Source organism: Hyla sarda, chromosome 6 (assembly GCF_029499605.1).
Source record: "Hyla sarda isolate aHylSar1 chromosome 6, aHylSar1.hap1, whole genome shotgun sequence".
Taxonomy (NCBI): Eukaryota; Metazoa; Chordata; class Amphibia; order Anura; family Hylidae; genus Hyla; species Hyla sarda.
This window is the reverse complement of record NC_079194.1, coordinates 59,751,531-59,764,948: the sequence shown is the minus strand read 5'-3', so window position 1 is coordinate 59,764,948 and position 13,418 is coordinate 59,751,531. Positions and strand designations below refer to the sequence as shown.

The 13,418-nt window shown below is 42.1% G+C and overlaps 1 protein-coding gene across 2 annotated transcripts in view; it reads right to left on the bottom strand.

Annotated features, from left to right (window-relative positions):
- Positions 1-13,418, bottom strand: part of FAM227A (family with sequence similarity 227 member A) — a 40,100-nt gene that overhangs the window by 21,582 nt on the left and 5,100 nt on the right. For both annotated transcript variants that reach the window (XM_056523865.1, XM_056523863.1), the window contains exons 3-8: positions 12,339-12,424; positions 8,648-8,753; positions 7,873-7,976; positions 5,433-5,576; positions 2,866-2,964; positions 1,253-1,357 (exon numbers count right to left, since the gene is read on the bottom strand). In XM_056523865.1, the coding sequence (XP_056379840.1) occupies positions 1,253-1,357; positions 2,866-2,964; positions 5,433-5,576; positions 7,873-7,976; positions 8,648-8,753; positions 12,339-12,424 (644 nt within the window). The remainder of the gene's footprint in view (positions 1-1,252; positions 1,358-2,865; positions 2,965-5,432; positions 5,577-7,872; positions 7,977-8,647; positions 8,754-12,338; positions 12,425-13,418) is intronic.

Sequence of the window (13,418 nt, the reverse complement as noted above, 5' to 3'; positions counted from 1 at the left end):
ATTTTACCCACATTTTTTTTTTACTAAAAAATAAGTTTTAGCGGAAAATTGCATGAAGAAACACAAGTGATAAGTGGAAAATAAGTTTTAGCGGACAATTGCATGAAGAAACATAAGTGATAAGTGGAATTTTTTACTAGGTGCTAGGTGTATATTTTCAGAAAACATTATTCCCTATTCTTTTGAATAAAATTTACCTATTTTAGATATAAACAAGGAAAACGTTCATGTTTTGAAAGTAGAATTACGGTAAACCCCTGAACAACTATCAAAAGGAACTTGGTATTTTTTTCCTGTAGTTAATACTTTTCCGCCCCCTCAATGCAAGCCTATAGGAGGGGGCGCAACAGCTGTCACGCCCCCTCCCATAGAGTTGCATTGAGGGGGTGGAGCGTGACGTCACACGGGGGCGGAACCATGACTCCGGCCCCGTGATTGGCAGTCATCAGACCGGGAGCGAACATGCTCCGGGGGCTGATGGTAACGGGGTGCTGCGTGAAAGATCACGGGAGTCCCCAGCGGCGGGACCCCCGCGATCAGGCATCTTATCCCCTATCCAAAGGATAGGGGATAAGATGTCTTAGCGCGGAGTACCCCTTTAAGAGCTATGGCAGGCCTAGCTTCTCTGTGGCTCCAGGTGCTGCTGTACATGACATCCTGTTTCTTTCCGGTGTCATAGGAATGTGTCTGGAAGTTCATAACAACATCTGAGCCAAAGAGGAGCCTCACTTGCAGAAATGTAGCCTGCAGAGTGGTATGGGATCTACGTCTTGAGGTCTGAATTACAGGGATTGGTCCAGATTGTGAATGAAAAAATACATATACTGGTAAACCCCAACCCATGAGAAGCTGTACCCCAACAAACTCCACTCCACTACAAGCCACACCCCAATGCCCATCTAAACAGACGGAGCCGAGCGATGACGCGGCCCGTCAATCAAGCGGAGGGGGCGTTGCTGCCGGCCGAAGACACGGGACTAGGTGAGAGGAGCTCCCCACCCAGGGGACTACTTACGGGGGCGGCGGGGAGCAGTTTATAAGTTCATATCCTCACCATCCCCGCAGGCAGGAGCGTCCCCCGGGGATGGTGAGGATAAAGATTTTACCCAATATAACGCTTTGCCAAGCATTATATAGGGTAAAATCTGATGATTGGTTCCCTTTAAAGCAGAAGTGTCCCTAAAAAAAATTCAAACATGAGCAGCTTTGTTAGAGCATCAATGTTTTATTATTACCAAGAAGACAGACTTACATTAAGGAAAGCATCCCCATGATATGAACCTTGACTCAAGGTAAGCAAATGTATGTAATTCTCTGCCACTCGGTCAAACAGCTTACTCTGGGATTCTGCATCTGGCTACAAGAAAAAGGATAATCACACACTTTATGCCTGCAAAATAGTGCAATGGTTTATCAAAATGTTTCTTTATTCCTGGTTATCTGTTTATATGCCTAAAATATTTAGCATTTTTGGAAAAAACCAAAGTAGACTTAATTAAAGGGGTACTCCGGTGGTTAATTTTTTTGACGATATGGCATCTTCTTTGTAAGTTTAGTTTTTTTGCAATACACATGTGTTATATGTTTTGGCAGCATGTATATGTTTTTCTTACCTGTTTGTTGGGCAGGAAGTTCTGTAGTTCAGAGGGTTTTCTTTTACTGTTGTCCACAGTTCTGAGTCTGTTGTGGGCAAGATGTCACAGCTCTTTTTTTTTCTCTGTCTGCATGAGAGGAATAAGCCACGCCCCCTCATCTCATCCAGCTGAGTACACAGCTCCTCCCCTCCCCCTGCTCTGTATTCTAAGGACGCAGGTCTGCACAGGAGAAATAACACAGAGAAGATAAGTGTTATCTGAAGGGGAGGATGAGAAGGTGCACGGGCTGGGGATGTATGGACTGCAGGGGAATAAATCTCATACTGGGAATGATCTCTATGGGGGAGATTTATCAAAACCTGTGCAGAGAAAAACTTGCCCAGTTGCCCATAGCAACCAATCAGATCACTTTCATTTTTCACAGGCCTTCATAAAAATGAAAGCAGAAAGCTGATTGGTTGCTATGGGCAACTGGGCAAGTTTTCCTCTGCACAGGTTTTGATAAATCTCCCCCTATATGTGAAGGGGGAGGGGGGGGGAGACTCCTGAATGACAAATGCTGGGAGTTGTAGTCCCTGTTGTGTGTGTGTATGCTAGTGTTTCCCAACCAGTGTGCCTCCAGCTGTTGCAAAACTACAACTCCTAGAATGCCCAAAGGATGTCAGGGCATGCTGGGAGTTGTAGTTTTGTAACACCTGGAGGCACCCTGGTTGGGAAACACTGGTGTATGCCCTACAGAGGTGTGGTGAACTACAACCCCCAGGAGACTACAGAGGCAGCATGCTGGTGTTATACCACAGACTAAAGACTCCTGAATGACACATGCTGGGAGTTGTAGTCCCTTTTGTGTGAGTATGACAGTGTATCCCAACCAAGGCTGATTTATATTAGTGTGCTGTGTAAAAGGGGGCCGACCCGGGAAAATAGTAGGATGGGTAAAGGGCGGAACAAACAAACACAAAAAAAGGAGATGCCCCAAACCAGCAAGGCATGTAGCATGCTGGGATTTGTAGTTTTCAGCACAGCAAGAAACAGGAAATAGAAGTAAAGATATGAAAACAAAGTGGGGGATAAAAAGACAACAAAGAGCAGAAATAGAGTCGTCTAAACAACAAGAATACAAATGAAACAAAACAAATAGGGTAAGTAAAAAACGGAAAAACACATTGACCACCGGAGTACCCCTTTAAATGTTTAATGAGAGATTAATACAATACAAATTGTGTTAAAACATCATTGCATTTTAACTTATCTAACTTCCAAAACTTACTTTATAACTTTGTAGAAAGATCCACCAAAAGCAGTCTAGGAGGATCTTCTGGGCAACAGGAGTGCTTAAAGTTCTGTACAATTCCCTAGTGGGGCAAATCTGTGGATAAGATGGCAAATAATGTGCTTGAAACTATATTTTATTCTCTCTATACAATTAACAATAGATTACTGATTTATTTGTAATAGTAAAGGGGTTGTCTGGTAAAATCTATTATTTTACTATTGTCCCCAGCCTGCCTAACAAAATAACAAACACTTTAACTCAAAATGCTCCGCTTTCTCGTAGCTCCTGTATCAGGGTGCCCCGTCTTGTCCGATTTGTGCTGACAGTCTGCTTTCTGGAGCTGGCCAGTGATATAGATGTGATGTCACAGCGCTGCTCAACCAGTCACTGGCCATAGCTGTGTCCCGCCTCGGCCAGTGATTGGTGAGCAGCACTGTCAGCCCAAACACCCCCCTGGCTGAAGACGCTATGTTCTGAAGCTTGGGGTAAAGCAGAGTCACTGCCTGTAAACAGGGCGCTCCGATACTATAATATTTTATTAGGCAGGCTAGGACAATAGGATTTTTTTTTTACCAGACAACTCCTTTAACCCCTTAAGGACAAAGCCCATTTTGGCGTTAAAGGGGTACTCTGCCGGAAAGCATTTTTTTTAATCAACTGGTGCCAGAAAGGTAAACAAATTTGTAAATGACTTCTATTAAAAAATCTTAACACTTCCAGTACTGCATACTACAGAGGAAGTTCTTTTCTTTTTGAATTTCCTTTCTGTCTGACCACAGTGCTCTCTGCTGACACCTCTGTCCATTTTAGGAACTGTCCGGAGCAGGAACAAATCCCCATAGAAAACCCTCCTGCCCTGGACAGTTCCTGAAACGGACAGAGGTGTCAGCAGAGAGCACTGTGGTCAGACACAAAGGAAATTCAGAAAGAAAAGAACTTCCTCTGTAGAATACAGCAGCTGATAAGTACTGGAAGGGTTAAGATTTTTTGATAGAGGTCATTTACAAATCTGTTTAACTTCCTGGCACCAGTTTATTTAAAAGAAAATGTTTTCCAGCAAAGTACCCCTTTAAGGACGCAGCAATTTTATTTTTGCATTTTCGTTTTTTCCTCCTCACCTTCTAAAAATCATAACTCTTATATTTCCATCCGCAGACGAGTATGAGGGCTTGTTTTTTGCGCGACCAGTTGTCCTTTGTATTGATATCACTCATTTTAACATAAAATGTATGGCGAAATTTAAAAAAATACTGTTTGTGTGGTGAAATTGAAAAGAAAACCGCAATTTTGCTAATTTTTGAAGTTTTCATTTTCACACTGTACAATTTACGGTAAAAATTACGGTGCATGTTTTTTTTGAGCCATGATCTGTACTTTGTATTGATATCACATTTGCATATATGAGACTTTTCATACATTTTTGTAAAATATTTTTTGAAATATTATGTGACAAAAAAGCAGCAATTTTATTTATTTATTTTTTTACATTTACGCCGTTCACCGTACGGGACCAATGACTTTATATTTTGATAGTTCGGACATGTACGCACGTGGTGATAGCAAATATGTTTATTTACATTTTTTTTACACTTTCTGGGGGTAAAATGGGAAAAAGGGACGATTTACATTTTTATTGGGGGGGGGAGGGGATTTTTAAAAATTTTTTACTTTTTTTTTTTTTTACACTAATAGTACCCATATAGGCGATCTTCTGCTCTGGTCTGCTCGATCTCAAACCAGAGCAGAAGACCCCTGGAGACAGCCGAAGGCAGGTGAGGGAACCTCCGTCCAGCATAATGGATGATCGGATCCCCGATCGTCCATTTTACGACCGCACTGCCGCACATGCCGTGATCTGTATTGATCACAACATCTGAGGGTTTAATAGCAAACATCAGCGAGATCGCTGATGTCCGTCATTACCAGTGGGTCCCTGGCTGCCGATATCAGCCAGGACCTGCCGTGCATGACACGAGCACCACTCCGGTGCTCGTGGTCATGTACAGGATGTAAATGTACGTCCTGGTGCGTTAAGTACCAGGGCACCAGGATGTATATTTACCTTAAGGAACAGGCACAAGACATTGTAAAGGGTGTGAAACAGTGACAGGAATGGATCCTGGGGATCGCATATCTCATCCAGAGAAATCTGGGTGATATAAAAGAAAGCCAGAAAGCATTAAAATCCATTGCGGCACTTTGCTTGCTAGGGTTTTGTTGTTAAATCCTGTTATCTGGCCTGGATTCCTTCTGTATCCCTGTCTGACTGCTATTTTGCCTGCTAATGGTTATTGTAAAATACCATCTATATAATAGTATAATTCTTATTCCATATCTGATGTCAGCTGTATTGTTTATATAATAGTTCTAAAGGTAGAGCATAAACATCTATAATATTAGTCATAGTGCCTGACAATATTACAAGACTTGTACCAGCACTATTTTTAAGTACATGTGCTGGTCTTATGTACTAACCATATGCAGGATTTTTTGAGGGCATGGTATGGCACTATCCAGATGAATATGACATGCAAGAAATGTTAAATGAACTACAAACTTACCTTTGCCCCAGTATTCTTATGGGCCGACACCACTTTTTCAATAATGGTACTCATTGATACCTCATGTGGGAGTGGTAAAGGGCCATGATTGGAAAATCCCGGGAACTGGTATAATTCAGCTAGTTTGGGTTTTAGTTTTATTTCCTAAAGAAACATGTTGAGAGAATATATTGTTATATCAGTATCTTATTTCATTTACTTGTGTAGTGGGGAAAAATAGCCATGGTCAGCAATAATTTCTGTTTACTACTTGGATCCATTGGTACTGAGTTGGTTAGGGTCATGTATTGTTTGCATTGTTCCAAATGATCCCAATTTTAAACAAAGCTGATAAACCTAGTAGTAAAGCAGCACAAGCAAGAATATGTATATTCCATGCTAATGTTGCCCTAGTTAATCTAAATGGTTTCTAATTGATTTTGTAGTATGTGATTTTTGTCTTGGCTCCTGACATCAGAAGTTAGTAACCACAACACTTAACATGTGCTTTTTTTTTTTTTTACCTTGGTTTTAGGTCTACAAAAATAACCAATGTATATGTACTATTTGCTATAGGAAATGCTCAAAGAGGTTACTCTAAAGATCTGCCAATAATAAGAGACTTTGAATTACTGTGCTCACAAAGAGAGACACCATAAGCCATAAGAGGTCTTTACTATGAACGTGGTAGCTTTACACCTATGCATGGCCTGTGCTTCCCTATAATTGTACAGCATACCCTCAGCAGCAAGGAGGCCATTATACATTGGTGCTGAGCAGTATAATCTGTGAATCCAGCACTAGGGTGAGATATAACATTTACCAGAGCCTTCAGCAGTTTCTCCATGCAGATTTCTTCTTACTTTGCAGCTTATTTTTTCTCCTCTATTATTCCCATAGACTTCTATGGGTAGCATGAAATCTTATTCCTTAGTGACCGTCCTGTTTCTCAATACAGACATAGCATTTTTCCAAGTGAATTATGAATTTAGGAGGAAGAGTGTCACATAGGGCAGAGATAATTGCAGCCCGAGCTCACCCACAGACACTTTCCTTTCCTACTTTAGTATCTGCCCTAAGCAGCAGAACCTCAAGTGGGCGGCAGTCCCTGTTCTAAGTAAGTGCAGTTTCAAAACAATAAACAAACCACGGTACAGAAATCAGGGAAGCAGGTTACAAAGGGTTAACAGGCATAATGCAGGAAACAAAACACACAATACAGCAGATAAACGCACAAACAGAGAGTGGTCAAACAAGCCAGGTCCAGACAGAGATAGCTGCAAAGGTTCTAAATCAATAAGCAGAGAACAATAGTCTCACAAACCAAGGTCAGAATACAGACAAGGAGTATCCAAGAAAAGCTAGTGCAGAAGAAATAAACACAAGCCAGGACTGAGTAAACTAGATATTTATATGCACCTATGTAGGGTGTGGACAATGAAACCAGATGTAATTGGCTCTAAGTCCATGCCCACTGATAGGCCAGGGTGTAATCACAGCAATGCAGGATGCTTTAGCCAAACACAGGAAAATTAACCCTAAATTTAGAACCAGATCCTACTCGTTACAAAGAGGAAGGAAAAACAGAGCCTGAGAATTTGATAGATTAATATTTTCCTATAATAAGATATATTAGAAAGTTTCATGTAAAGTCTTTTGAAAAAACATTGACCATATGAGTCTATGGAAGTTACAGAAAGAACTGAGCAAGCAATGCAGAAGGCCATGCAAAAAAAGAAAAGTGCAGTTATTGGAGCCATTCTGATGTAAAAAATGAAATCATGCACACAACAGTATTTATTATCCATTAACATTTATTTATGATGCCTGTTTTGGGATATCATTGTGGGTATTATCCTTTATTTTGTGACAAAATGTTAAATAAAACCAGTCAGGTCCCAGAGCCTAATGTTCCACCCTCGGGACTGACAGGTCAGGAAAACAGTGTTCCAACACAGTTCTCTACTGCTCCCTAATGGCACGAAGAGCTGAAAACTAACATTAAATGCCCACGACCATGACTGCTATCCAGTTACAGGGAGAGGTATATGGTGGCTTTTGGTCATTGCTTGCCGCACCCCCTCCTGCCAGCCAAGTATGACTGAGGCCCTCACGACCTAACAGGTTCGTGTATATATGTATATGAGGTAAAAAAGCTGACCGTCCTTCTGGGTATTATGTTGGGGACCCTGTTACATGTTTCATGCATTTCTGTGACTGAAAATCTGTTCAATTCATCTTAATTGGGTTGTTTTGGCAGCAAAAACGTTTTTGGGGATTTCTGCAAACCTCATTCAGAAATGTTTAAAAAAAATAACCGCTTGTAAATTCCAGCTTGCAAATTTTTCCTTGGGCCCAGAAACCTCTTGTGACCCCCCCCCCCCCCCCCCGATGATAGCCATGAAATAATAACAAACATTCTTACACTCACGTAAATTAACATTTTTATACTGTTTCTTACTTTTTTGCTCATTTCTACTGATTTTGGATATTTTGCAAAGTCTGTTTTGATCATTGACAGCTGGTATCTGTGTGTGAATTTCTGCAATTCATTCTTTTCATATTCTGTCAATGAAATAAAAACATATGTATTCAAATATTACAGGAAAAACTTATGAATTGTCTATACTATACATCTGTGTCACTGCCTCTGCTGTTTTGCCATTATTTGCTTGACTCTATGGAACTAATCTTTTACAATGTATAAAAGCTGGGGTCTGACTACTGTGATCCCCAACAATCTTGATAATAGGGGTCCACAGTCTTTTGTCTGAATGGAGTGACAGTCACACATGTATACCAAACCCAAAGTCTCAGAGACCTCTAGAGGCGGTCTTTTCAAAGATTCTTCTGAAAAATGTACACTATGCGTAATGTATGGGGGGCTGAAAATGCGTCTTTTGTGGTGTATTACACTATATGTGGTTTCATTTTAATGTCAGTCAGAAAAAACAAAACTAATCTGGTACATGAGAACACGTACCTATTACTGGAAAGATCAACCTGTGCCAATATTCAACAAAGTGCAGAAGTAATGTGGATTTGTAAAGTACATTAGATGTTGCTCCCTAACATTCAGTGTATTGTACATTGTAATTGGAAATCAGAGTTTTCAAAAAGATTTAAAAAAAAAAAAAAAATATATATATATATATATATATATATTATAATAATAAAAAAAAAAGTCACTAAGCTCTTTATAGAGTGAGAGGGCGTCCACATCACACATACGGTACCTTTACTCTTTTTCTCACATTGTGTCTTTTTTTTCTTAGGATTATAGCATTTTGTTAAATGTTCTTCAATGGATTTTGTCCTCTGCATCTCTGGAGATTCAATCGCCTGGATTAATCAAATAAATTAAAAACGTAAACTTCAGTGTATTTTTTGACACAGAATAGAACTAAGCACCATGTTACTTTTTTAAGCGCTAGATTGTGCATTTATTGAAGTGAAGTGCAGGCTCCTTAAAAGATTCTTTATGAAACTGACTGTAAGCTAATTATAGAAGAAATATAAGGTAAGAGCCTGCACATACATGTCCAGCAATCCTGATCCATCATATTCCTAATAGCAATGCTGGTGCTACAAGCTGGGTCTTTTGTTTTAGAGGTCCCATCCCTTTCCCTTATAGGCTGTAATGGAGCATGGCGCTGGACCTATGGACCTTCTGACATTGTTGCCCTCTGGTGTGGTTTGGCTGCAGCTGGAAGGCAACTATGCTGGATTGCGGAGAATATGTGAACCCAGTCTTAATAGGTAGCTACGCTATAGGAAAAAAGCAACTACCTATCTTAGTACACTGATTAAAAAAATAAAGGGAACACTAAGATAACACATCCTAGATCTGAATGAATGAAATACATTCCTTACATATTTGAATGTGCTGACAACACAATCACACAAAAATGATCAATGGAAATAAAATTTATCAACCCATGGAGGTCTGGATTTGGAGTCACACTCAAAATCAAAGTGGAAAACCACACTACAGGCTGATCTAACTTTATGTAATGTCCTTAAAACAAGTCACAATGATGCTCCGTAGTGTGTGTGGCCTCCACGCGCCCGTATGACCTCCCTATAACGCCTGGACATGCTCCTGATGAGGTGGTGGATGGTCTTCTGAGGGATGTCCCCCCAGACCTGGACTAAAGCATCCGCCAACTCCTGGACAGTCTGTGGTGCAACATGGCGTTGGTAGATGGAGCGAGGCGTGATGATGTCCCAGATGTGCTCAGTCGGATTCAGGTCTTGGGAACGGGTGGGCCAGTCCATAGCATCAATGCCTTCCTCTTGCAGGAACTGCTGACACCCTCCAGCCACATGAGGTCTAGCATTGTCTTGCATTAGGAGGAACCCAGGGCCAACCCCACCAGCATATGGTCTCACAAGGGGTCTGAGGATCTCATCTCGGTACCTAATGGCAGTCAGGCTACCTCTGGCAAGCACATGGAGGGCTGTGCAGCCCCCCAAAGAAATGCCACCCCACACCATTATTGTCCACCGCCAAACTGGTCATGCTGGAGGATGTGGCAGGCTGCAGAACATTCTCCACGGCATCTCCAGACTTTGTCACGTGCTCTGTGTGAACCTGCTTTCATCTGTGAAGAGCGCAGGGCGACAGTGGCGAATTTGCCAATCTTGGTGTTCTCTGGCAAATGATAAACGTCCTGCACAGTGTTGGGCTGTAAGCACAACCCCCACCTGTGGACATCGGGCCCTCATACCACCCACATGGAGTCTGGTTCTGACCGTTTGAGTGGACACATGCACATTTGTGGCCTGCTGAAGGTCATTTTGCAGGGCTCTGGCTGTGCTCCTCCTTGCACAAAGGAAGAAGTAGCGGTCCTGCTGCTGGGTTGTTGCCCTCCTACGGCCTCTTCCACGTCTCCTGATGTACTGGCCTGTCTCCTGGTAGCGCTTCCATGCTCTGGACACTGACAGACACAGCGAACCTTCTTGCCACAGCTCGCATTGATGTTCCATCCTGGATGAGCTGCACTACCTGAGCTACTTGTGTGGGTTGTAGACTCTGTCTCATGCTACCACTAGAGTGAAAGCACCGCCAGCATTCAAAAGTGATCAAAACATCAGCCAGGAAGCATAGGAACTGAGAAGTGGTATGTGGTCACCACCTGCAGAACCACTCCTTTATTGGGGGTGTCTTGCTAATTGATTATAATTTTCACCTGTTGTCTGTTCCATTTGCACAACAGCATGTGAAATTGATTGTCAATCAGTGTTGCTTCCTGAGTGGACAGTGTGATTTCACAGAAGTGTCATTGACTTGGAGTTATATTTAAGTGTTCCCTTTATTTTTTTGAGCAGTGTACTAATGTAGCATACCACTTAATGTAGCATACCACTGTTGTTTTCCACAGCTGGAGTCACACTGATTGAGAAACACTGCAATATCTAGTAGTTAACTTACTTATTACAGATAACTTCACATCTTGTTCAGGCTGGTTTGTTGTTTGCATTGTCTCATCTGTAGACACTTAAAGAAGATGTCCAACGGTATTAAAGGGGTATTCCAGGCAAAACCTTTTTTTATATATATCAACTGGCTCCGGAAAGTTAAACAGATTTCTAATTACTTCTATTAAAAAATCTTAATCCTTCCAATAGTTATTAGCTTCTGAAGTTTTCTGTCTATCTGCTCAATGATGATGTCACGTCCCGGGAGCTGTGCATGATGGGAGAATATCCCCATAGGAACTGCACAGCTCCTGGGACGTGAGTCATCAGAGAGCAGTTAGACAGAAAACAACAACTCAACTTCAGAAGCTAATAACTATTGAAAGGATTAAGATTTTTTTAATTGAAGTAATTTACAAATCTGTTTAACTTTCTGGAGCCAGTTGATATATAAAAAAAAGTTTTGGCCTGGAATACCCCTTTAAACCCATCCCCCATACGGAACCCTGGCTCGGCCCCGACTAAACTCCTGTGTGTAACGCTTTGCGCACAGTAGGTCAGCTGGTCCAAACATGCCCCCTCCATTCATCTATATAGGAGAGGCGGAGACACAGGGTTTGTGTGCCTCTCTCATAGACTAAACAAGTATTTGAAATGATAAATAATTTAATAGACTATACTTTATTTCTTCTCATATCACTGTGTAACTCAAAGTGTTGTGGTGCTCATACATGAGTGTTGGCCACCATAACTACTGATCATGATCTACCACTCTTTGCAGGCTGTCCTGAAATTGCCATTGTTTTAAAGGGGTACTCCGCTGCTCAGTGTTTGGAACAAACTGTTCCGAATGCTGGAGCCGGCGTCGGGAGCTCGGGACATCATAGCCCCGCCCCCTCAAGATGTCACGCCCCACTCCCTCAATGCAAGTCTATGGGAGGGGGCGTGACGGCTGTCACGCCCCCTCCCATAGACTTGCATTGAGGGGGCGGGGCGTGACGTTACACGCTCCCGGCACCGACTCCTGCGTTCGGAACAGTTTGTTCCAAACAATGAGCAGCGGAGTATCCCTTTAAAGGTGCAAGTCCAGGTGCACGGCAGTAAATCCTGAGCGCCATCAGCTAACGCTCTTGTGCGGGCATCTTGCACTGTATGCACACATTAACAACAGCAGAAAATATACATAAAAAAAAAAAAAACTAAACCCATGGTTGGTTTAGATTGTGTGTTTCTGAGCCACAGCTAGCGAAACAAGATTTTGTAAAAGAAATCTTTGTCATAGATGGCGATGCTAATCACATGGCAAAATCCACACAGTCAATTTAGGTCTTAATCCTGTAAACAAAGAAACTCAGCAAAAATGCAAAAAAAAAAAAAATGAAAGTGGGAACACAACCTAAGGAAGGCTCTTTATAGTAAATTAAAGAAAAACCTGTAGGTTTGTCTTCACTACAATCCACACAAAGTTAATATGAAAGGATAAATAGGATCTTATTTAACTCTTACCAGATCATCACTGCAAAAATTGTTTAGCTGCTGCTCAAGGTGTGCAATCTTTTGACTTACTGATTCCATAGAGCCAACAAGGAACGCTGACAAGTATGTTAGAAATAACAATTTCTCTGGATTTGAGAATACACTTTTTTTTTTTAAAGACCATTTGTAGTTCAAGCTTAGAGCCTTAAATAGACACTATCAGATACCAAAACTTTTTATATGTTGTACATCTTGGCAAAACATTAACCTTTCTAATATACTTTATAAGAAAATGTTATTTCCTTTTTATAGAAATCATGGCTTATAAAATTATAACTTTGTCTAAGCTGAAGCACAGGCATGGACCAAGTCTAGTAAGTGAGGGTGGGCTAGTACTCCTCTGTGCTCTCTCCTGTCTGATCGCACTCCTCTGTGCTCTCTCCTGTCTGATCGCACTCCTCTGTGCTCTCTCCTGTCTGATCGCACTCCTCTGTGCTCTCTCCTGTCTGATAGCACTCCTCTGTGCTCTCTCCTGTCTGATAGCACTCCTCTGTGCTCTCTCCTGTCTGATCGCACTCCCCTGTGCTCTCTCCTGTCTGATAGCACTCCTCTGAGCTCTCTCCTGTCTGATAGCACTCCTCTGTGCTCTCTCCTGTCTGATAGTACTCCTCTGTGCTCTCTCCTGTCTGACAGTACTCCTATGCGCTCTCTCCTGTCTGATAGGACTCCTCTGCACTCTCTCCTGTCTGATAGCACTCCTCTGCGCTCTCTCCTGTCTGATAGCACTCCTCTGTGCTCTCTCCTCTCTGATAGCACCCATCTGGGCTCTCTCCTGTCTGATAGCACTCCTCTGTTCTCTCTCCTGTCTGATAGGACTCCTCTGTGCTCTCTCCTCTCCGATAGCACTCCTCTGTGCTCTCTCCTGTCTGATAGTACTCCCCTGTGCTATCACCTGTCTGATAGGACTCTTCTGTGCTTACTCCTGTCTGATAGCACTCCTCTGTGCTCACTCCTGTCTGATAGCACTCCTCTGTGCTCACTCCTGTCTGATAGCACTCATCTGTGCTCTCTCTCCTGTCTGATAGCACTCCTTTGTGCTCTCTCCTGTCT